At 44.4% G+C, this 19,643-nt stretch overlaps 1 protein-coding gene across 3 annotated transcripts in view; it reads left to right on the plus strand.

Annotated features, from left to right (window-relative positions):
- Nucleotides 1-19,643, plus strand: part of ncoa1 (nuclear receptor coactivator 1) — a 49,003-nt gene that overhangs the window by 22,814 nt on the left and 6,546 nt on the right. For all 3 annotated transcript variants that reach the window (XM_048600641.1, XM_048600642.1, XM_048600643.1), the window contains exons 8-12: nt 5,747-5,894; nt 7,189-8,344; nt 15,162-15,333; nt 15,611-15,719; nt 17,611-17,779. In XM_048600641.1, the coding sequence (XP_048456598.1) occupies nt 5,747-5,894; nt 7,189-8,344; nt 15,162-15,333; nt 15,611-15,719; nt 17,611-17,779 (1,754 nt within the window). The remainder of the gene's footprint in view (nt 1-5,746; nt 5,895-7,188; nt 8,345-15,161; nt 15,334-15,610; nt 15,720-17,610; nt 17,780-19,643) is intronic.

The following is a 19,643-nucleotide window of genomic DNA, read 5'->3' on the forward strand; positions in this document are numbered from 1 at the left end:
AGGATCACAGGCAGAAGGTGGGTAAGTGGCTCTTGGTGCATTACTCCTTTGGAGAACCAGCACAGACACAAGGGTACGAATGGCATCCTTTGACAGTGTAACCATTCTGTGAACTCCTCATGATTGATTTTTATCCCAAGGAATTCTCTACCAAATCTTCACTGACTGCAACATTAACAGCGTCCTCCTCTCTGGTGAAGATAACTGCAAAATATTGATTTACCTTTTGCTGAAACGCCCCAAAGAAATCGCCTTTCTGGTCCCTCACTGTAGCCACCCTTTCTTTAACAAATTCATTACGTTGTGTGTCGTCCAGACTGTGTATGTTCGGCAGTTTTCTTTCCTGAAAGGAATTAGTGAATGGGAAAGGTTTATATGATTTTTTTAAATTCATTCATGGCATGAGGGCATTTCTGGCTCGACCAGCATTTATTGTCCATCCCTAATTGTTTAAGAGTCACCCACATTGCCGTGGGTCTGGAGTCACAGGTAGGCCAGGCCAGGTAAGGATGGCAGTTTCTTTCCTAAAGAATCCTTAATTCCAGATTATTTCAGATGTTTTTTAATTATTGAATCCAAATTCCACCATCTGCCTTGGTTGGATTCAAACCTGGGTCCCCAGGACATTACCTAGGTCTCTGGATTAATAGTCTAGTGATAATATCATTAGGCCATCGTCTCCCCTCACTATGATAACCTTACATATGATATCAATTTTTGTCACCATTCTTTTACAAATGAATCAAGTTCTAAAAGGGTGTTGAAGGGATTCTGCCTGCAGTGCGAGCAATGTATCTCCATTATGTCATTCTGTGGTCTGTCCTGTGACAAGATTTGTGCTGTTATACTTCACGGGAGCAGAGAAGCATGCTGGAAATCAAGACCCACTATTTCAAGAGTCATCACAAAAATTCAGCATTTTATGGAAGCACGCAAAATTCCCCAATTTATCTGTATTTTAGATCCGGATTGACAGAACATAGGAACAGGAGTAAACCATTCAGCCCTTTCAGCCTGCTCCACACCTAATGAGATCATGGCCAATCTGTGGCTGAAATCCATATACCTGCCTTTGGCTCATGTCCCTTGAAAAATTGCTGAAAATTTTATCTGTCTCAGATTTAAAATTAATAACTGATCTAGCATGGACCAGGTTTCAGTAAAACATAGAACATTACAGCGCAGTACAGGCCCTTCGTCCCTCGAAGTTGCGCCAACCTGTGAAATTAATCTGAAGCCCATCTAACCTACACTATTCCATTATCATCCAAATGTTTATCCAATGACCATTTAAATGCCCTTAAAGTTGGCGAGTCTACTACTGTTGCAAGCAGGGCATTCCACGCCCTTACTACTCTCTGAGTAAAGAACCTACCTCTGACATCTGTCCTATATCTATCACCCCTCAATTTAAAGCTACGTCCCCTCGTGCTAGCCATCACCATCCGAGGAAAAAGGCTCCCACTGTCCACCCTATCTAATCCTCTGATCATCTTGTATGTCTCTATTAAGTCATCTCTTAACCTTCTTCTCTCTAATGAAAACAGCCTCAAGTCCCTCAGCCTTTCCTCATAAGACCTTCCCTCCATACTAGGCAACATCCTGGTAAATCTCCTCTGCACCCTTTCCAATGCTTTCACACCCTTCCTATAATGCGGCGACCAGAACTGTACGCAATACTCCAAGTGCGGCCGCACCAAAGTTTTGTATAGCTGCAACATGACCTCATGGCTCCGAAACTCAATCCCTCTACCGATAAAACCTAACACACCGTACGCCTTCTTAACAACCCTATCAACCTGGGTGGCAACTTTCAGGGATCTATGCACATGGACACCGAGATCTCTCTGCTCATCCACACTACCAAGAATCTTACCATTAGCCCAGTACTCTCTCTTCCTGTTACTCCTTCCAAAGTGAATCACTTTTCTGCATTAAACTCCATTTGCCACTCTCAGCCCAGCTCTGCAGCTTATCTATGTCCCTCTATAACCTGCAACATCCTTCCGCACTATCCACAACTCCACCGACTTTGGTGTCATCCGCAAATTTACTAACCCATCCTTCTATGTCCTCATCCAGGTCATTTATAAAAATGACAAACAGCAGTGGCCCCAAAACAGATCCTTGAGGTACACCACTAGTAACTGAACTCCAGGATGAACATTTCCCATCAACCACCACCCTCTGTCTTCTTACAGCTAGCCAATTTCTGATCCAAACTGCTAAATCACCCTCAATCCCACGCCTCCGTATTTTCTGCAATAGCCTACTGTGGGGAACCTTATCAAACGCTTTACTGAAATCCAAATACACCACATCAACCGCTTTACCCTCATCCACCTGTTTGGTCACCTTCTCAAAGAACTCAATAAGGTTTGTGAGGCATGACCTACCCTTCACAAAACTGTGTTGACTATCCCTAATCAAGTTATTCCTTTCTCGATGATTATAAATCCTATCTCTTATAATCCTTTCCAACACTTTACCCACAACCGAAGTAAGGCTCACTGGTCTATAATTACCAGGGTTGTCTCTACTCCCCTTCTTGAACAAGGGGGCAACATTTGTTAGTCTCCAGTCTTCTGGCACTATTCCTGTAGATAATGACGACATAAAGATCAAAGCCAAAGGCTCTGCAATCTCCTCCCTAGCTTTCCAGAAAATCCTCGGATAAATCCCATCCGGCCCAGGGGACTTACCTATTTTCACACTTTCCAGAATTGCTAACACCTCCTCCTTATGAACTTCAATCCCGTCTAGTCTAATAGCCTGTATCTCAGTATTCTCCTCGACAACATTGTCTTTTTCCTGTGTGAATACTGATGAAAAATATTCATTTAGCGCCTCTCCTATCTCTTCAGACTCCATGCACAACTTCCCACTACTGTCCTTGATGGCCCTAATCTTACTCTAGTCATTCTTTTATTCCTGACATACCTATAGAAAGCTTTAGGGTTTTCCTTGATCCTACCTGCTAAAGACTTCTCATGTCCCCTCCTGGCTCTTCTTAGCTCTCTTTAGGTCCTTCCTGGCTAACTTGTAACCCTCAAGCACCCTAACTGAGCCTCCACGCCTCATCTGAACTGGAATTACTGTTCATTACTGTTCAATAGATTCTAACTACAGGGAAACAATTTTGACATTTAATTCTACAAGTTAAAATCTAATCCGCTTCTAAAATCCCCCTACACACTCATACAGACACAAAAACTGGGTATTATGAGTGAAGGGAAAGCTTCATAAATTAGTTCAATGCTCCTTGTTCATAGATTTGCTTTTGGCTTGTCAAGATCTGCTGTTCCACGATCTTCCTTGTCTAGGGACTTTCACTGACTTGCAGGAGGCGAAGAATGATTTTGACATATGAAGTCTGTGGATTATTGGTTAAAAGCCACAAATTACAGTAACTGATAAAGGGAGATAAACCAGCTTTCTTCAGGCTTGAGATGTCTTTCCTGCAGAGAAAAGAACTATTCACTCTATACATTAATGGTCTGGTGAAGGAACTGAGGGCATTGTTGCTAAATTTACCGATGACACAAAGACAGGTGGAAGGGCGTGTAGTTTGAGGAAGCGGGAGGTGGCAGAATGACTTGGACAGGCTAGGAGAGTAAGCAAAGAAGTGGTAAATGGAATACAATGTGGCAAAGCGTGAGGTTGTATGCCTTGGTAAGAAGAATAGAGGTGTTGACTATTTTCAAAGCAGGGAAAGGCCTCAGAAATATGAAGTGCAAAGGGTCTTGGGAGTCCTAGTTCAGGATTCTTAAGGTTAACATGCAGTTGGCAGCTAGAAAGGTAAATGCAATGTTAGCATTTATTTTAAGGAGGCTAGAAAACAAGAGCAGAGATGTACTGCTGAAGCTGTATAAGGCTCTGGTCAGACAGCATTTGGAATATTGTGAGTAGTTTTGGGCCCCGTATCTAAGGAAAGATAGCATAGAATAGCAATTTCTTGTCATTTGCATTTATGAAAATACAGTGAGATGTGTATAGGTCGCCACAATTCAGCCCCTTTTTAATTACAGAAATTACAAAAAGGAATAATTGAGACAAAGTTACGACAAAGTTCATGTTTTTTCCCCTCCATGGCTCCTGGGTTTATGGAGTGGCTACAGGATGCTACCGGCAAAGCTGTCCCCGAGACTACCAAAGCAAGGATTTCTGGACTGGACGCCCCACACTGCCTCTGCCGAAAAGCTGACACGAAAGCCACTGTGTCGCCTCCATAGCAAGGAGGGACAGACCGGACCCACAAAGTCACCAAGGCTGAAGCTGTTGCTCAAACCGTCGCCACCTCAGTTACTGCCCAAAGCCACTACCACAGCCTCATGCCACAGCCATGAGGAATGAACCATGTCCCTACCACTATAGCCCACCATTGAAACCACTGCCCAGGAGGAGCGGACCACACCCACTGACAATGAAGTTTTTGATAAAGCCGCAGCCACAACGGCCATGAGGAATGGACATCCAGAGCCACCGTGTTGCCACCGTTGCTGCAGGACCTCGCAACTGCCTTTCTCCACTGAAGCCGCAGAAAAGAAGGAAAGGGGAGCTTTGATATAAGAGAGAAATGAAGAAGCAAAACAAAAAAGAAGCAAAACAAAAAAAAAAGCAAAGAAGAATGCAGCCAGCTAGGGGAGTGGGTGCGTACAGGCAAAGGGCCCAAACACTTCCTACCTTGCCATGCTGCCATCTTGAAAGATGTGCTGGTGTTGGAGGCGGTCCAGAGGAGGTTTACAAGAATGATCATGGGGCTGAAAGACTTGTCCTATGAGGAATGGTTGAGGACTCTAAGTCAGTACTTGATGGAGTTTAGAAGGATGAAGGGGGGCAGATTTGATTGAAACTTACAGAATACTAAGAGGCCCGGATAGAGTGGATGTGGAGAAGATGTTTCCACTGGTAGGAGAGACTAGGACCTGAGGACGTAGCCTCAGGGTAAAAGGATGACCCTTTAGAACTAAGCTGAAGGGGAATTTTTTCAGCCAGAGAGTTGTGAATCTGTGGAACTCATTACCACAGAAGTCATTGAGTTTATTTAAGACAGAGTTAGATAGTCCTTGATTAGTAAGGGGATTGAGAGTTACGGAAAGAAGGCAGGAGAATGGGATTGAGAAACATATCAGCCATGATTGAATGGCTGAGCAGAATCGATGGGCAAAATGGCCTAAATCTGCTCCTTTACCTTGTGGTCTTAAAGGACGTTGTTAATTCTGCTTTCTCTCCACAATTGCTGCCAGACTTGTGGCGTTTTTCCAGCATTTTCTGTTTTTGTTGCAGATTTCCAGCATCCACAGTCCTTTGGTTTACAATTGTGTCAGTAATCTGCTTTGAAGAAGTGCAGTAACTCCTTCCTCAATGCCTGCAAGTTCCCCTCCGAGCCATTCACCATCTGACTTGCAAATACGTCACCATTCCACCAGTGTCATTGGGTCAAAATCCTGCAACTCCCTACCTAATGACATGGTGAGTCTGCATACAACACATGGTCTGAGCGGTTCAAGAAGGCAGCTCACCACCATCCTCTCAAGGGAAATTAGGATTGGGCAAGAAATGCTGGCCTAGCCAGCGACACCCAATTTCCATGGGTGAATTTAAAAAAAGAAATTCTTGGTTTTTAAAACAGTCCTTTTACCATTTCAGTCCGCACTGATAAATTGCAAAGAAATGAAAAGGTACGGTCTTTACAGTGGTTGTTTCATGTTTCTGGTTCTGATACTTCGTTTTAATTCCTCCACAGTCCTGAGAAATGGGACAGCAGTGAGTGGGTTTTACCAATTCTCTCTGAGTGATGGGACAGTCCTGGGAGCTCGGACGAAGTGTAAGCTGTGTTACCCTGCCAACGTGGACACCTCACCCATCATTATAAGCATGTACAGCATATACAGGTGGGCAGTGTGCTTGTTACCTTTCCTACACAGACTTGCGACTCAAGGGCAAGGGACAAACTGAGGATATAGCTGTGGGGATGAGGGAAGGTAAGCAGAATGGATGGGGTGGTGGTATCTGCTGTGTGAATTGCCACCTGTATTTTCTAGGTGTGCAGGTTCTTTAGGGACTTACCTACATTAATGTGTGGAGGATAGCCATCATCTGGTCTAACAGGAAGAGTCTTAAAGAGTGAACAAGGTGTACTTTATTGATCTCTGCAACTATTTACAGGTTGTAAGATGGTCTTTATATTATCACAGAGACTGTTGGGAAGACCCAGCCTGAGGTCTGTCCCCCATAAAATCCTGTTCTACTCTGTCACCAAGTCCTTCTGACATCATCACAGTGGATAGTGCTTACTGCACTCAATCAAGTTTTAACGCTTTCAGACCCACATCAAACATCAGTGTCGAGGAGGAACCGACTGGAGTGGTGTCTGTGTGAGGGGTTAGAGAAGGATAGGGAACAGACTGGGCATCATGGGAATAGACGTGTATTTATTAACAAAGTAGTTGATGGGATAGAAAGCCACATCTTGAAGTATGCCAAAGACAAATAAATGGGAATGGACAGAATGAAGATAAGTCGACTTCCTTGTCATTCACTTTAGACAGAAATGATAGAACAGGATACATTCTAAACAGCGAGAAGCTAGAAACAGTGGAAGTCCAAAGAGTTGGCCAGATACATTGACCATTAAAATGTAATGAATAAATTCAGAAAATAATGGAATGCTGGCTATTCTATTTCAAGGACTGAAATGAAAAGGGGTATGTTTCATTTATACAAAGCCCTGCTTAGACCATACCTGGAGTTGGGCAGCACACCTTAGGAAGGAGACCTGAGGGTGGGAGGTGGTCATGTAGATTTACCAGAATGATACTTAATGACCAGTACTTTCCAACGTTCTGTCTGTTTTTTCTGTCTTTATGACCTTATCTTCGACAAACTGGTTTGCACATGCTTTTCCTCTTGCTTTGGCTCACTCTCTGCCTATCTCACATACCCTGTGCCCCATCTTGTGCAGTCTCAGTTTCTGCCTCTGCCTAACTTTGTTCTCACTGCTGCTGTCTCTCTCTCTGCTGCAGTGTTGCCATCTGCCTGACTTGCACTTGCTCTGCCTCTCATTTTCTGCCATGTCCCTCTCCCTCTTTCTCACTATTTCAATGCCCCCCCACCCCTGTCTTAATGGTGGGTTTGAGATGGAATGCATTTGCTGTGGAATTGTTGACAATGTGCTTCTCTCCCTAGGAATCAGAACCTGGTCACTTCTCAGCAAAACCTCGACTCTGGGTCTTCGTTAACACACGCAGAGAGCACCACTGTCAAGTCAACGCTGGTGTCTCCCTCCCAAAGCACAAACAGCAGCATTTCTGAACTGGATTTCAACTTGCCACCTGGCTCCCGCCTAGACATCAATGGTGCCAGCAATCCCTCGAACCTGAGCTTCTTGTCTGGAGTGCAAGTGGGAGCTTCTGGTCCTGTGAATCAGGACTCATCAATTTCTCAGAGCGCCAACCACAGCAGTACAGGGATTACCCCACCAGCACCAGGCTTTATATCACCCAGAGCACTGGGCAGTTCCAGGAAGTCTTTTCCCCTGAGTGCAGCTCATGTCCCATCAGCAGCTAGGCTCCCCTACCCTAACTCCAATCGCAATGCCTACCCTTGCCCTTATCCCAGTTCTAACTCTAATCCAAATCCCAACTCCAGTCTGCCCCTTCAGTCTCTCCAGGTGCTGAGTGAGGGCGACAGGGTGCCTGTAAGTTACTCTGGCACTTCAAGTGCACAGTGTGCACCAGTGTATCAGTCATTGCCCACTGAGATTGAAGTGGCAGCAATGGACTCCAAGACACTGCTCCCAGGGAAGGCTGGGGACAACCTGAGCTTTGAACACTTGGGGAACAGCTCAGCACCTGCATGTGTGAGTGAGAGGCCAACTGACACTGACAGCAAAACTCTTCAGGACAAAAACAATGCTAAACTGGTGGAGCTGTTGACCAGCAGCCAGGAACAAACCAGACCATGTGAGCTTGACACAGGGAGCAAGGGTAACGTCTCTGTTCCCACAACCAGTGCTCCGTGCCACACGTTACACACCAGCTCCTTGACAGAACGCCACAAGATCCTACACCGCCTTCTGCAGCAGGAGGGAACTCCCTCTGACATCCCAACACTGCTGCATCCTCAAGACAGAAAAGAGGTTGCTCGGTGTGGCCAGGAAGGAGAAGGGCCCAGGAGAAAGGATGTGAAGGATCACCAGTTGCTGCGCTACCTGCTGGACAAGGATGAGCCGACAACTCCCGGCCTCAGTCTGGATGACGTGACACTGAAGTCAGAGCGCCCAAGTGGTTTTGGAGACTGCAGTATTGGCCTCAACAAAGGCCTTCAGGACAAGCTGGAGCAGGCGAGCTGGGAATGGGGGCGAGTGGCGCTGGTGGTGGGACGAGGGTGGCTATGGGATTTGTGGCCTGGTGATGGGCTTGCTGCAAGAGTGAAGGGCGTGTGAAGAGTTCCAATTGGAGTTGAGGTTTTACAGGGAGGAGGTGGTTAGACAAGAGGTTAAAGCCAGAGTCAGCAACTTGAGGACAGCTAATTGGTAAATGGAAGAGCAAACAAGTAAGGTGTTGTACTCAGGAGACATAGTGGTGGAATAAACAGGCAGGATGACTATATTTTAGTGCGGAGTTTGAGTACTTCATTTTGATAGGAAGATTGAGGAGAGGAAATATAAGATATAGGAGCAGAATTAGCCCATTCGGCCCCTTGAGTCTATTCCACCGTTTAATCGTTGGCTGCTTTTCTCTTGCCTTCTCCCTCACTTATCAAGAATGAACTAAATAGTGCACTTTGAAACAGCTGTAGGAACAGAGACCTGAGGGTATATGGTCACAAATCTTTGAATGTGGCAAAACAAATTGAGAACGCTGTTAAAAGCATACGGTATCCTTGCCTTTATAAACAGAGGCATAGAGCAAAAAGCAAGGAAGCTATGATGACCCTTTTCAAGACACTGATTAAGCCACAGCTGAATGGTCCTGCCCAGGGATCTAGACTGGAGCCTTCAAGAGCTGTCACAGGAACAATGATTAAATTGCTATCTGGTGAGCTATTTGATTCTATGGTAAGGCTAATGGAATGCTGGCCTTTATCTCAGGTGGCCTGGAAGACATAGAAGAAGGAATTATGTTTCTTTGCAAGCTTGATCATACCCTGTCTGAAGCATTATATTCAGTTTGAGTGTACATGGCTTATTTGCATCTCTCAGTTTGTTTCTTTACACTTGCAATGTTTGTGCAACAAAAGCTTTGTAATCTCAGTTTTGTAATTTTGGATTGATGCCCAGCTTCCAAAGTGTTTTTGGGGAGGGAATTCAGCATTTCCACTTTGTCCAAATACCCAGAATTCAATGCAGTACCACATATATGTCCAACCAGAATTCTTGGAGCCTTAGCAGAACTTGTGCTTGCCCTTTATGTAAAAGTCTCGTTAATCATGCTTTTATACCTGTCCATGTGGTTTAGAGACATCTAGGAATCTTTTGGCCTTGGAAGAAGTGCAACATGCAATCACCACAGTGATGCCAGGACTAAAAGTGTTAAATCATGAAGAAAATTTATTAGTGCCTACAATTCAATGTTTGAATGGCTACTCCTGTTCCTAATTCTGTTTTTGAGCCTTATCCACCATTTGATAAGATCACAGCAGATTTGGTTTAGGGCTCAATTCCACTTTCTTGTCTGAACTCTTGAAACTCTTGAATTCCTTGTCTATTGAAAATCTAACTCTTCTTTGAATAACTGCTTTCTGGGGAAAAGACTGTCACAACTAATGGCCCTTGAGTTTTCAAATGTGATTGAATTGCTTTGTTTAAGATGATAAAGGAAATCAATAGTGTTGATAGCAAGAAATGATTCCCTTTGAAGGAGGAATCAGAATTTGGGAGCAAATGATCTTAAAATTACAACTGGCACATTTCAGGGTGATGTTAGAAACTGGTATTTTTAATTCAGTCATGGGATGTGAGTGTCGCTGGCTGGGCCAGCATTTATTGCCCATCCCTAGTTGCCCTGGAGAAGGTGATGGTGAGTTGCCTTCTTGAACTGCTGCAGTCCCTGTCCCGTAGGTAGCTTTGCCCATGAAGAGTAAGTGACACATTTTGATAAGAAGAAGACGAGGAGAGTGATTATAGTTAAATGACATTATTTGAAAAGGAATGCATGAAGAGAGGGACTTGGCAATGAACAAATCTGTCAAGGTATCAAGATAAGTTAATAAAGCGGATGGATCCTGGGATTTGTATTTCAAGACATCAGAGTATCTACTAAACCTTTATAAAAGAATAGATGGGCCCCAGCTGCAATATTATTTTCAATTTTAGGTATTAGATTTTAGGAAGGATGTTAAGGCTTTGGATAGGGTGTGGAGGAGGCTTTAGTAGAATGGTTCCAGTGTGAGGCATTACAGTTGCACAGTTAGAGTGGAAAAGTTTTGATATTCTAGTGAAAACTAAGAATTTGAGAAAGGTGTTTCAAATCATGGAGGGTTTAGAATAAACGAAAAGAAACTGTTTACATTGGGCAAAAGATTGATAACTAGATACACAGATTTAAAAGCAAAATATTGCAGCTGCGTGAAATCTGAAATAAAAAGACAAGAGAGAATGCTAGAGAATTAGCAGGTTTGGCAGCAACTGTTAACATTTCAAATCTAACTATGACTCTCGCTGGAAGGGAAATGAAGATTTTTTTTTTGTTTAGGTTAAAAACCACAAAGAACTGTGGATAGTAGAAATCAAACAAAATCAGAAATTGCTGAAAAATCCAACAGGGTTTTGCAGCATTTGTGGAGGGAAAGTAGAGTTAACGTTTTGGGTTTAGTGAGAGAGGGAGCAGGTGAATGGACAAATGTTACATCTTCTGCGATTGCATGGGAACGTGCTGTGGTGGGGTGAGGAAGTATTAGAAGTGATGGCAGAGTGAACCAGGATGTTACCAAAGAAAATGTCCCTGTGGAATACTGACGGTGAAGTGAGGAGATGATGTGTTTGGTAGTACCATCCTGCTGGAAGTGGAGGAAAAAGCGGAGGGTGATCTTTTCAATACAGAGATGAGTGGGAAAGAAGGGAAACAAAGGGAACCGTACAGTTGTTCTGGGAAGGAGTGAGGGCAGAGGGTTGAGGATAATAAGGGCAATAGGAGTATACTCGAGGGAAATCAGGAGGGCAAAATGGGGACATGAGGAAGCTTTCGCAAATAGTGCTAAAGAGAATGCAAAGAGATTCTACGAATACATTGAGGGCAAAAGAGTAACTAGGGAGACAATAGGGCCCTTTAAAGATCAACAAGGCTGTCTATGTGTAGAACTGCAGGAGATGGGCGAGGTACTAAATAAGTATATTGCGCCAGTATTTGGTGTGGAGAAGGATATGGAAGATAGAGAACTTGGAAAAAGAAATTGTGATATCCTGAAAAGTATCCTTATTACAGAGGAGGAGGGACTGGATGTCTTAAAACACATAAAGGTGGATAAATCCCCAGGACCTGATCAGGTGTATGCCAGAACTCAGTGGGAAGCGAAGGAAGTGCTTGCTGGGCCCCTAGCTGAGATATTTGTATCATAGATAGCCATGGACGAGGTGCCAGAAGACTGGAGGCTGGCTAGTGTGGTGCCGTTATTTAACTAAGGTGGTAAGGAAAAGCCAGGAAACTATAGACCAGTGAGCCTGACATCAGTGGTGGGCAAGTTATTGGAGGGGATTCTGAGGGACAGGGTCTACATATATTTGGAAATGCAAGGACTGATTAGGGATAGTCAGCATGGTTCTATGCATGGGAAATTGTGTTTCACTAATTTGATTGACTTTTTTGAACGAGTGACAAAGAAGGTTGATGAAGGCAGAGCAGTGGATGTTGTCTGTATGGACTTCAGCAAGGTGTTCAACAAGGTTCAGCATTATAGACTGGAACAAAAAACAAAGTTGCTGGAAAAGCTAAGCAGTTCTGGCAGCATCTGTGAAAGAAATAACGGAGTTAATGTTTCGGGTCCGGTGACCCTTCCTCAGAACTCAGTCCTGAGGAAGGGTCACCGGACCTGAAACGTTAACTCTGTTTTTTCCTTCACAGATGCTGCCAGACCTGCTGAGCTTTTCCAGCAACTTTGTTTTTTTGTTCCTGATTTACAGCATCTGCAGTTCTTTTGGTTTTTATTCAGCATTGTAGATTGTTTTGTAAAGTTATATCACGTGGAGTCCAGGGAGTGGTAGTCATTTCAAGACAAAATTGGCTTGAAGTAGGAGACAGGGTGGTGGTGGAGGGCTGTTTTTCAGACTGGAGGTCTGTGATCAGCAGTGTGCTGCAAGGATTGGTGCTGGGTCCACTGCCCTTTGTCATTTATACAAATGATTAGGATATGAATATAGGAGGAATGGTTAGTAAGTTTGCAGATGACACCAAAATTGATGGTTCAGTGGACAGTGAAGAAGGTTGTCTAAGAGTACAATGGGACCTTGATCAAATGGGCAGAGTACTGGCAGATGGAGTTTAATTTAGATAGCTATGAGGTGTCGCATTTTGGAAAGGCAAACCAGGGCAGGTCTTATACAGTCAATGGTAGGGTCCTGGGAAATGTTGCCAAACAAGACACCTAAGGGTGCAGGTCATAGTTCCTTAAAGGTAGAGTAACAGGTAGACAGGATAGTGAAGAAGGTTGGTACACTTGCTTTTTTTTGTCAGTGCATTGAGTATAGAAGTTGGGAGGTCATGTTGTGGCTATACAGGGCATTGGTTAGGCCGTTGTTGGAATATTGCATTCAATTCTGGTCTCCCTACTATAGGAAATATGTTGTTAAACTTGAAAGGGTTCAGAAAAAATTTACAAACATGTTGTCAGGGTTGGAAGTTTGAGCTATAGGGAGAGGCTGGATAGGCTGGGGCTATTTTCCTCGGAGCATCGGAGGCTGAGGGCTGACCTTATAGAGGTTTATAAAATCATGAGGGGGATGGATAGGATGAATAGCTAAGGTCTTTTTCCCAAGGTAGGGGAGTCCAAAGCTAGAGGGCATAGGTTTAAGGTGAGATGGGAAAGATATAAAAGAGACATAAGAGGCAACTTTTTCATGCGGAGGGTGGTGTATGTATGGAATGCGCTGCCAGAGGAAGTGGTGGAGGCTGGCACAATTACAACATTTAAAAGGCATCTGGATGGGTATATGAATAGGAAAGGTTTAGAGGGATATGGGCCAAAGACCGGCAAATGGGACTAGGTTAATTTAGGATATCTGGTCGGCGTGGACGGGTTGGGCCGAAGGATCTGTTTCCATGTGGTACAACTGTATGACTCTAAGTGCAGGATTGGGATCATACACAGCTGAGGCCCTTGTCAAACGTGGCAGGGGGAGGCAGAAATCCTTGTTTGAGGAAAAAGGAGGACATATTGGAGACAGCCCAGTGAAAGATGGCATCATTGGAACAGATGCAACAGAGACAGAGAAACCTGGAGATTGGAATGGAGTCCCTACAGAAAATAGGTTGTGAGAAAACTGTGGGAGTCGGTGGGCTTGTAATAGGTATTGGTGTACAGCCTATCCTCAGAAATTGGAACAGTGAAATCATGGAAATGAAGGGAAGAGTCAGACATGGACCAAGTGAAAGTGAGAGAAGGTTAGAAGTAGGAAGCGAAACTTGAATTTTTCCAATTCCACATCAGAGTGGGAAGAAGCACTGAAGGCAATATGGATGTATTGGAGTAGTAATTGTGTGTGTGGGTGCTGGAGTAGGACTGGAATAAGGAATTTTCCACATGTCCAACAAAGAGATAGGCATAGCTCGGACCCATGTGGTTGGCCACAGCCACAGCTTTGAACTGGAGAAAGCAAGATGAGTTAATGGAAAGTCTGTTCAGAGTGAGAACAACTTCAGTCAGGTGAAGGAGGGTGGTGGAAGGGGCTTGTTCAGGCCTCTTTTTGAGGGAAGAAGCAGAAAGCCTTCACGCTATCCTGATACGGGGTAGATGTGGAGGAAGATTGCACATCCATGGTGAAGGTGAGGCTTTTACACCAGAAAATTGGAAATGATGCAACTGCATAAAGCATTGGAAAGAATCACCGATGTAAGTGGGAATAGACTGAACATGGGTGGAAAAAAAAAGTTATGAAGAAATGAGGTCACTGGGGTATGTACAGGCTAAAACAGTGGGTCTGCCAGGGCTGCCCTGTTTTTGGATTTTGGGAAGGAGTTAGCGAGCTGTACAGGCCTGGGGTCTATGAGATGGGAAGCTGTGGAAGAGAGATCGCAAGAGAAGATGAGGTCAGTCATAGTCCTGGAAACAATTGCTTTGCAGAACACCTCCACTCTGTGCACAAGAATGACCCTGACCTTTCAGTTGCTTGCCGTTTCAGTAAATCATTTTGTTGCCATGCTAACATTTCCCTTCTGGTCCTGCTGCAGTTGTTCCAATGAAGCTGAATGCAAACTGGAGAAACACCACCTCATTTTCTACTTAGGCATTTTACAGCCTCTAGAACTCAACATGAAATTAAACAACTTCAGAGCATGACCTCTGTCCAACAATTGATTACATTCCACAACCCCACCTCGGTCATATCTAATTTGTGACTTCTTGACTTTGCTCTTAGCAGAGCTGACCCATTTTTCCTTTTCTAAACTATCTCCAATGATGCTGTCAGACCTACTATTTTCTCCAGCACTTTGTTTTCATTTCACAAATTTGAAGTATTGACTCTGATCCTTTCGGTTGCTGGAGGAATGAGATGTGCAAAGCAGAAAGTGAAGCATGAAAAGCTATATTTCTCTTTGTTAGCGATTGACCTGAAGAAGTACCTTACAAAATCTTTACAGCTCAGGAACAGGCCTTTTGGCCCAACAGATCAGTTCTGCTACGCTCCTCACGAGCAGTGTCCCAACTTATTTAATTAAAGAGAAAGAGGGGGGTACTGGTGGTGGTTTAACCTGAGGGTCACCACGCCTCAGGAGAGGGGAGAGGTTGAGAAGGAAGGTCCTTCATGGTGACCTCACTAAACCTATCAGCAAAACCTTGTTTTCCTTTCTCCTGCTTGTGTTGTAAAGGCATAATGAAATCAAATGGTTTATCAGAGCTTTTCGCCTGCTGGAGGTGCTGTCTTTAGACGTGTATAAAATACTGAGGTGATTGCTGGCTGCTCTAATGGAATGAGATGTACTTTAAACCCCTGCCATCTTCTTCAGTTCACAGACCTTGATCAGATGTTACCCACCTTGGAGGAAGCAGCCCAATTGCGGAGCAACTGCCAGCCCAATGCAGCTAATAACAGCCTGACATCTAGAGGTGGGAGGAAGGCGCAGCTCTTGGACCCACTTCACTCCAACAGCGTCACAAGGACACTTCAGCGCCTCAAGGGTATGTCACCATTGCCGTTCTCCTGCTCACTCAAATCCTCAACTTTGATTCTCCCCTCACCCCCCCATCCCCAACCCCAGCACCGACACGACTCTATCGGTCCCCTTCCTTGTTTTCCAAACTTCTTTGTTTCAATAGGGGAGAAGTTTTGGATTGGAAAAAATGTGGCTTGTTTTAATAGCCTCTCTACTTTTTATAAATCTTTGTGTCTAAAACTCATGTATTGTCTGTGATCGATTGCTCTTTTGTTAAACTAAGTTTATTTCCTTGTTGTAAGGTTTACCGGAGCTGGACTCAGGGCTCAGGGGCCAGCAGTTTTCAGTGCCGAGGACAGAAGACCAGCAGTCCTGGAGCAACACAAGCAGGACAGGCAGGAATGAGGATGGGTGAGCAGAGATAGTCAACCTGGAACAATATTCGGGGAGCACCAGCAGTGAAGGTTATAGCAGGGAGGCTGAAATAGCAAACTGAGGACAGAGGGAGATTTGTAGTGCTGCTGTTTTGGCAAAAGTGAATGCCTTTGAATATTTCACTCAGAGATAGTTAAGAACTGCTGATGCTGGAGTCAGAGATAACACTGTGTGGAGCTGGAGGAACACAGCAGGCCAGGCAGCATCAGAGGAGCAGGAAAGTTGAGATTTCCGGTCAGGACAAAACCCTCCCTCTCTTCCCCACCTCCTTGACCTGACACAACCATCTTCTCTCCCATCTATTTGCTCCTCCCACCTCACTGACCAATCCCCACTACTGCATACCTGCACTCACCTATCGCCATCCCACCTACGTTCCCTAGCCCCACCCCTCCTCTCTCTCTTTATTTCGGAGCTCCCTTCCCCCTCTCCCATTTCTGAAGAAGAGTCCTGACCTGAAACATCAACTTTCCTGCTCCTTTAATGCTGCCTGGCCTGCTGTGTTCCTCCAGCTCCACACTGTGTTATCTCTGACTCCAACATCAGCAGTTCTCACTGTCTCTGACTGAGTTATAACCTCACTGCGCAGCCTCTTCTCAGGATGCCCACTTTGAAGAAGTTATTCTGCTCCCTCTGGAAAGACCTCAGTGGATCTCTCTCCCACTGCAACCCTCTGGTAATCTCTTTGGCCCTGAAACTGTTCGACCATATACTGAAGCAAACCAGGTACTACAACACATTGCCTTTCTCAGTACCTGCCTACAGAACTGGATCATCCCCAAATAGCCCCATTTCTAAAGAAGGGTCCAGACCCGAAATGTTAACTTTCCTGCTCCTCTGATGCTGCCTGGCCTGCTGTGCTCCTCCAGCTCAACACTGTGTTATCTCTGACTTTGAATATTTAACGCATTTTTTGTATGATGAGGGAGTACTTTAATTGAAAGTTGTTGAATCTCCTAGAGACAGGATGGTCCTGAGCTCTTTCCTTGCTCTGTCTGATTACTGTTTTGAACTTGGATAACTGTAGCAGTGGAAGCTAAACTTGAGGTCCCTTGGCTGAGGAGAGGTAAATCAATGGGTACCCTGGTAAGAAATGTTGGCTTAGCTAGTGATGTCAACATTTCCATGAGCAAATTTAAAAAAAAAAATCCTCCTCCCTGTTCTTCAGACGGTGAGTTTGTGTGTTTGGCCATCTGCTGTGAAGCTCCCTATACACATGTTCCTTCTAATGGAGTTAGTGGATACTTGCTGCTGTGACAGTGTGTCAGGCTCTCAATGAGTGTGTCCCAGCAAGAGAGGGAGGCGATGGCCTAGCGGTATCATTACTATATCATTCATCCAGATAATGTTCTGAGGAGCAAAAACAAATTGCTGGAGAAACTGAGTAGTTCTTGCAGCATCTGTGGAGAGAAAACAGTTAATGTATTGAGTCCAGTGACCCTTCTTCAGGATGGTCACTGGGGACCCGGATTCAAATCTCATCATGGCAGATGGTTGAGTTTGAATTCAATAAAAAAAATCTGGAAACTGCTGTCCTTGCCTGCTCTGGCCTAGATGTGACTCCAGACCCACAGCAATGTGATTGATTATTAACTGTGCTCTTGGCAAATAGAGATTGGCAGTAAATGCTGGCCTGGCCAGCAACACCCTAATCTAGTGAATAACTAAAGAAAATTGACTAAATGACATGACATGTGGTTTATGGTGATTGACTTGCTGAGATTCCAGATCTTGGCCATTTTAAAACTCTTCAGCTCTGGTAACATGAGAACCTAGCAATACCTGGCTCTCATGTTACCCCGTTTGTCAAATTGAGCTGCATGTTGCAGTGTAATCACACTAACAGGCACTCCTGTTGCTTTCTTAGCTCTGGCTTCAGCTCCCAAATGGATGAGCTGTTGTGTCCCCCAACAAGCACCGAAGGACGGAATGATGAGAAAGCACTCCTCGACCAACTTGTGTCATTTCTCAGCGCCAAAGATGAAGTGGAGCTCGTGGAAATTGACAAGGCTCTTGGAATCGACAAAATCATACAGGCAAGTCAATCACTCAAATAAAATCAAAGTGCTGGAGAAACTCAGCTGGTCTGGCAGCATCTGTGGAACAGAGTTCATGTTTCTTTCGAGTTGAGGAAGCTTTACTCCGTATTTAACCCTATGCATGACCTGTCCTGGGAGTGTTTGATGGAAACTCCAAGCTGTACCTGGCCTAGAGAAAAACATGGAAGTACACCACAGGAACAGGCTTTTCAGCCCACCATGTCGGTGCCAAAAATGATGCCATTCCAAACTAATCCTATCTGTCTGTATGTGGTCCATATCCTTCTATTCCCTGCCTGTTCATGTGTCTGCCTAAAAGTTTTTAAAATGTTGCTATCTTATCTGCTTTTATCATCTCCCCTGGCAGCACGTTCCAGGCACCTACCGCCCTCTGTAAATTTAAAAAAAAACTTTCCTCGCACATCTCCTTTAAACTTCTCCCCTTTCGCCTTAAACCTATGCCCCATATATTTGATACTTCCAACCTGGGAAAAAGATTCCGACTAACCACCTTATCCGTGCCTCATCATTTTTTTTTTTAACTTCTATCAGGTCGCTCCTCAGCATCTGATGCTCTAGTGAAAACAATCCAAGTTTGTCCAACCTCTCCTTATAGCTAATAGCCTCTAATCTAGGCAACATCCGAGTAAACCTCTTTTGCATCCTCTCCAAAGCCTACACAACCTTCCTATAGTGTGATGACCAGAATAACACACAGTACTCCAAATATGGCCTAACCAAAGTCTTATTCAGCTGCAAACTTTTATACTCAGTGCCCCGACCAATGAAGGCAAGTCTGCTGTATGCCTTCTTTCTTGCCTTTTCCACTCGTTTTGACACTTTCAGGGAGCTATAGACTTGTATCCCATAATCCCTCTGCATATCAATGCTCTTAAGGGTCGTAGGAGTGTTTGATGAAGGCAGCGTAGAGGATTCTTTATTTTTGGTTTAAAAGAGAGTGCTGTACTCTGTGTGTAATCATGTGCTGTACCTGTCCAGGGAGTGTTTGATGGTGACAGTGTCGAGTATGCTTTACTTGTAGTGTTAAAGAGTAATGGGACCCTTAACTCTCTATCTAATGCAGTGCTGTCCCTGTCATTGGTGTGTTTATTGGGGGACAGTGTACAGGGAGCTTTATTTTCAATTTAAAGGAGTTGAGGAAGGTTTATTCTGTATCTAACCCTGTGCTACCCATGCCCTGGGAGCATATGATGGGGACATTGTAGATGAGCTTTAACTCCAGCTTAAAAGAGTAGAGGAAGCTTTATTTCTGTATTTAACCCTGTGCTGTTCCTGTCCTGGGAGTGTTTAAAAGGAACAGAGTGGGAGCATTACTTTCAGTTTTTAGTCTGCAGTTGACACAAAGATAGGTGGAGTGACAGGTAGTATTAAAGAGGTGGGAATACTGCAGAAGCACTTGGACAGACTAGAAGAGTGGGCAAAGAAGTGGCGGACAGAATACAATATAGGAAATCGTGAAGACTTGGTCAGAAGAACAGACGGTATTTTCTAATTGGGGAAAGGCTTTGGAAATCTGAAGAATGTAGGGCTAGAATACAAGAGCAGGGATGTACTGCTGAGGCTGTATAAGGCTCTGGTCAGTCTGCATTTTAAAAAAAATCATGCATGGGATGAGGGTGTCGCTGGCTAGGCCAGTATTTATTGCCCATCCCTGAGGGTAGTTAATTGCTCATGAGTCTGGAGTCACATGGAGACCAGACCTGGTAAGGATGACAGTCTCCTTCTCTAAAGGAAAGTAGTGAACTAGATGGGTTTTTCTGACAATAGACAATGGTTTCGTGGCCATCATTAGATTCTTAATTCCAAATTTTTATTGAATTTAAATTTCACCATCTGTCAT

The sequence above is a fragment of the Rhincodon typus genome, chromosome 9 (genome assembly GCF_021869965.1).
Source record: "Rhincodon typus isolate 14 chromosome 9, sRhiTyp1.1, whole genome shotgun sequence".
Taxonomy (NCBI): Eukaryota; Metazoa; Chordata; class Chondrichthyes; order Orectolobiformes; family Rhincodontidae; genus Rhincodon; species Rhincodon typus.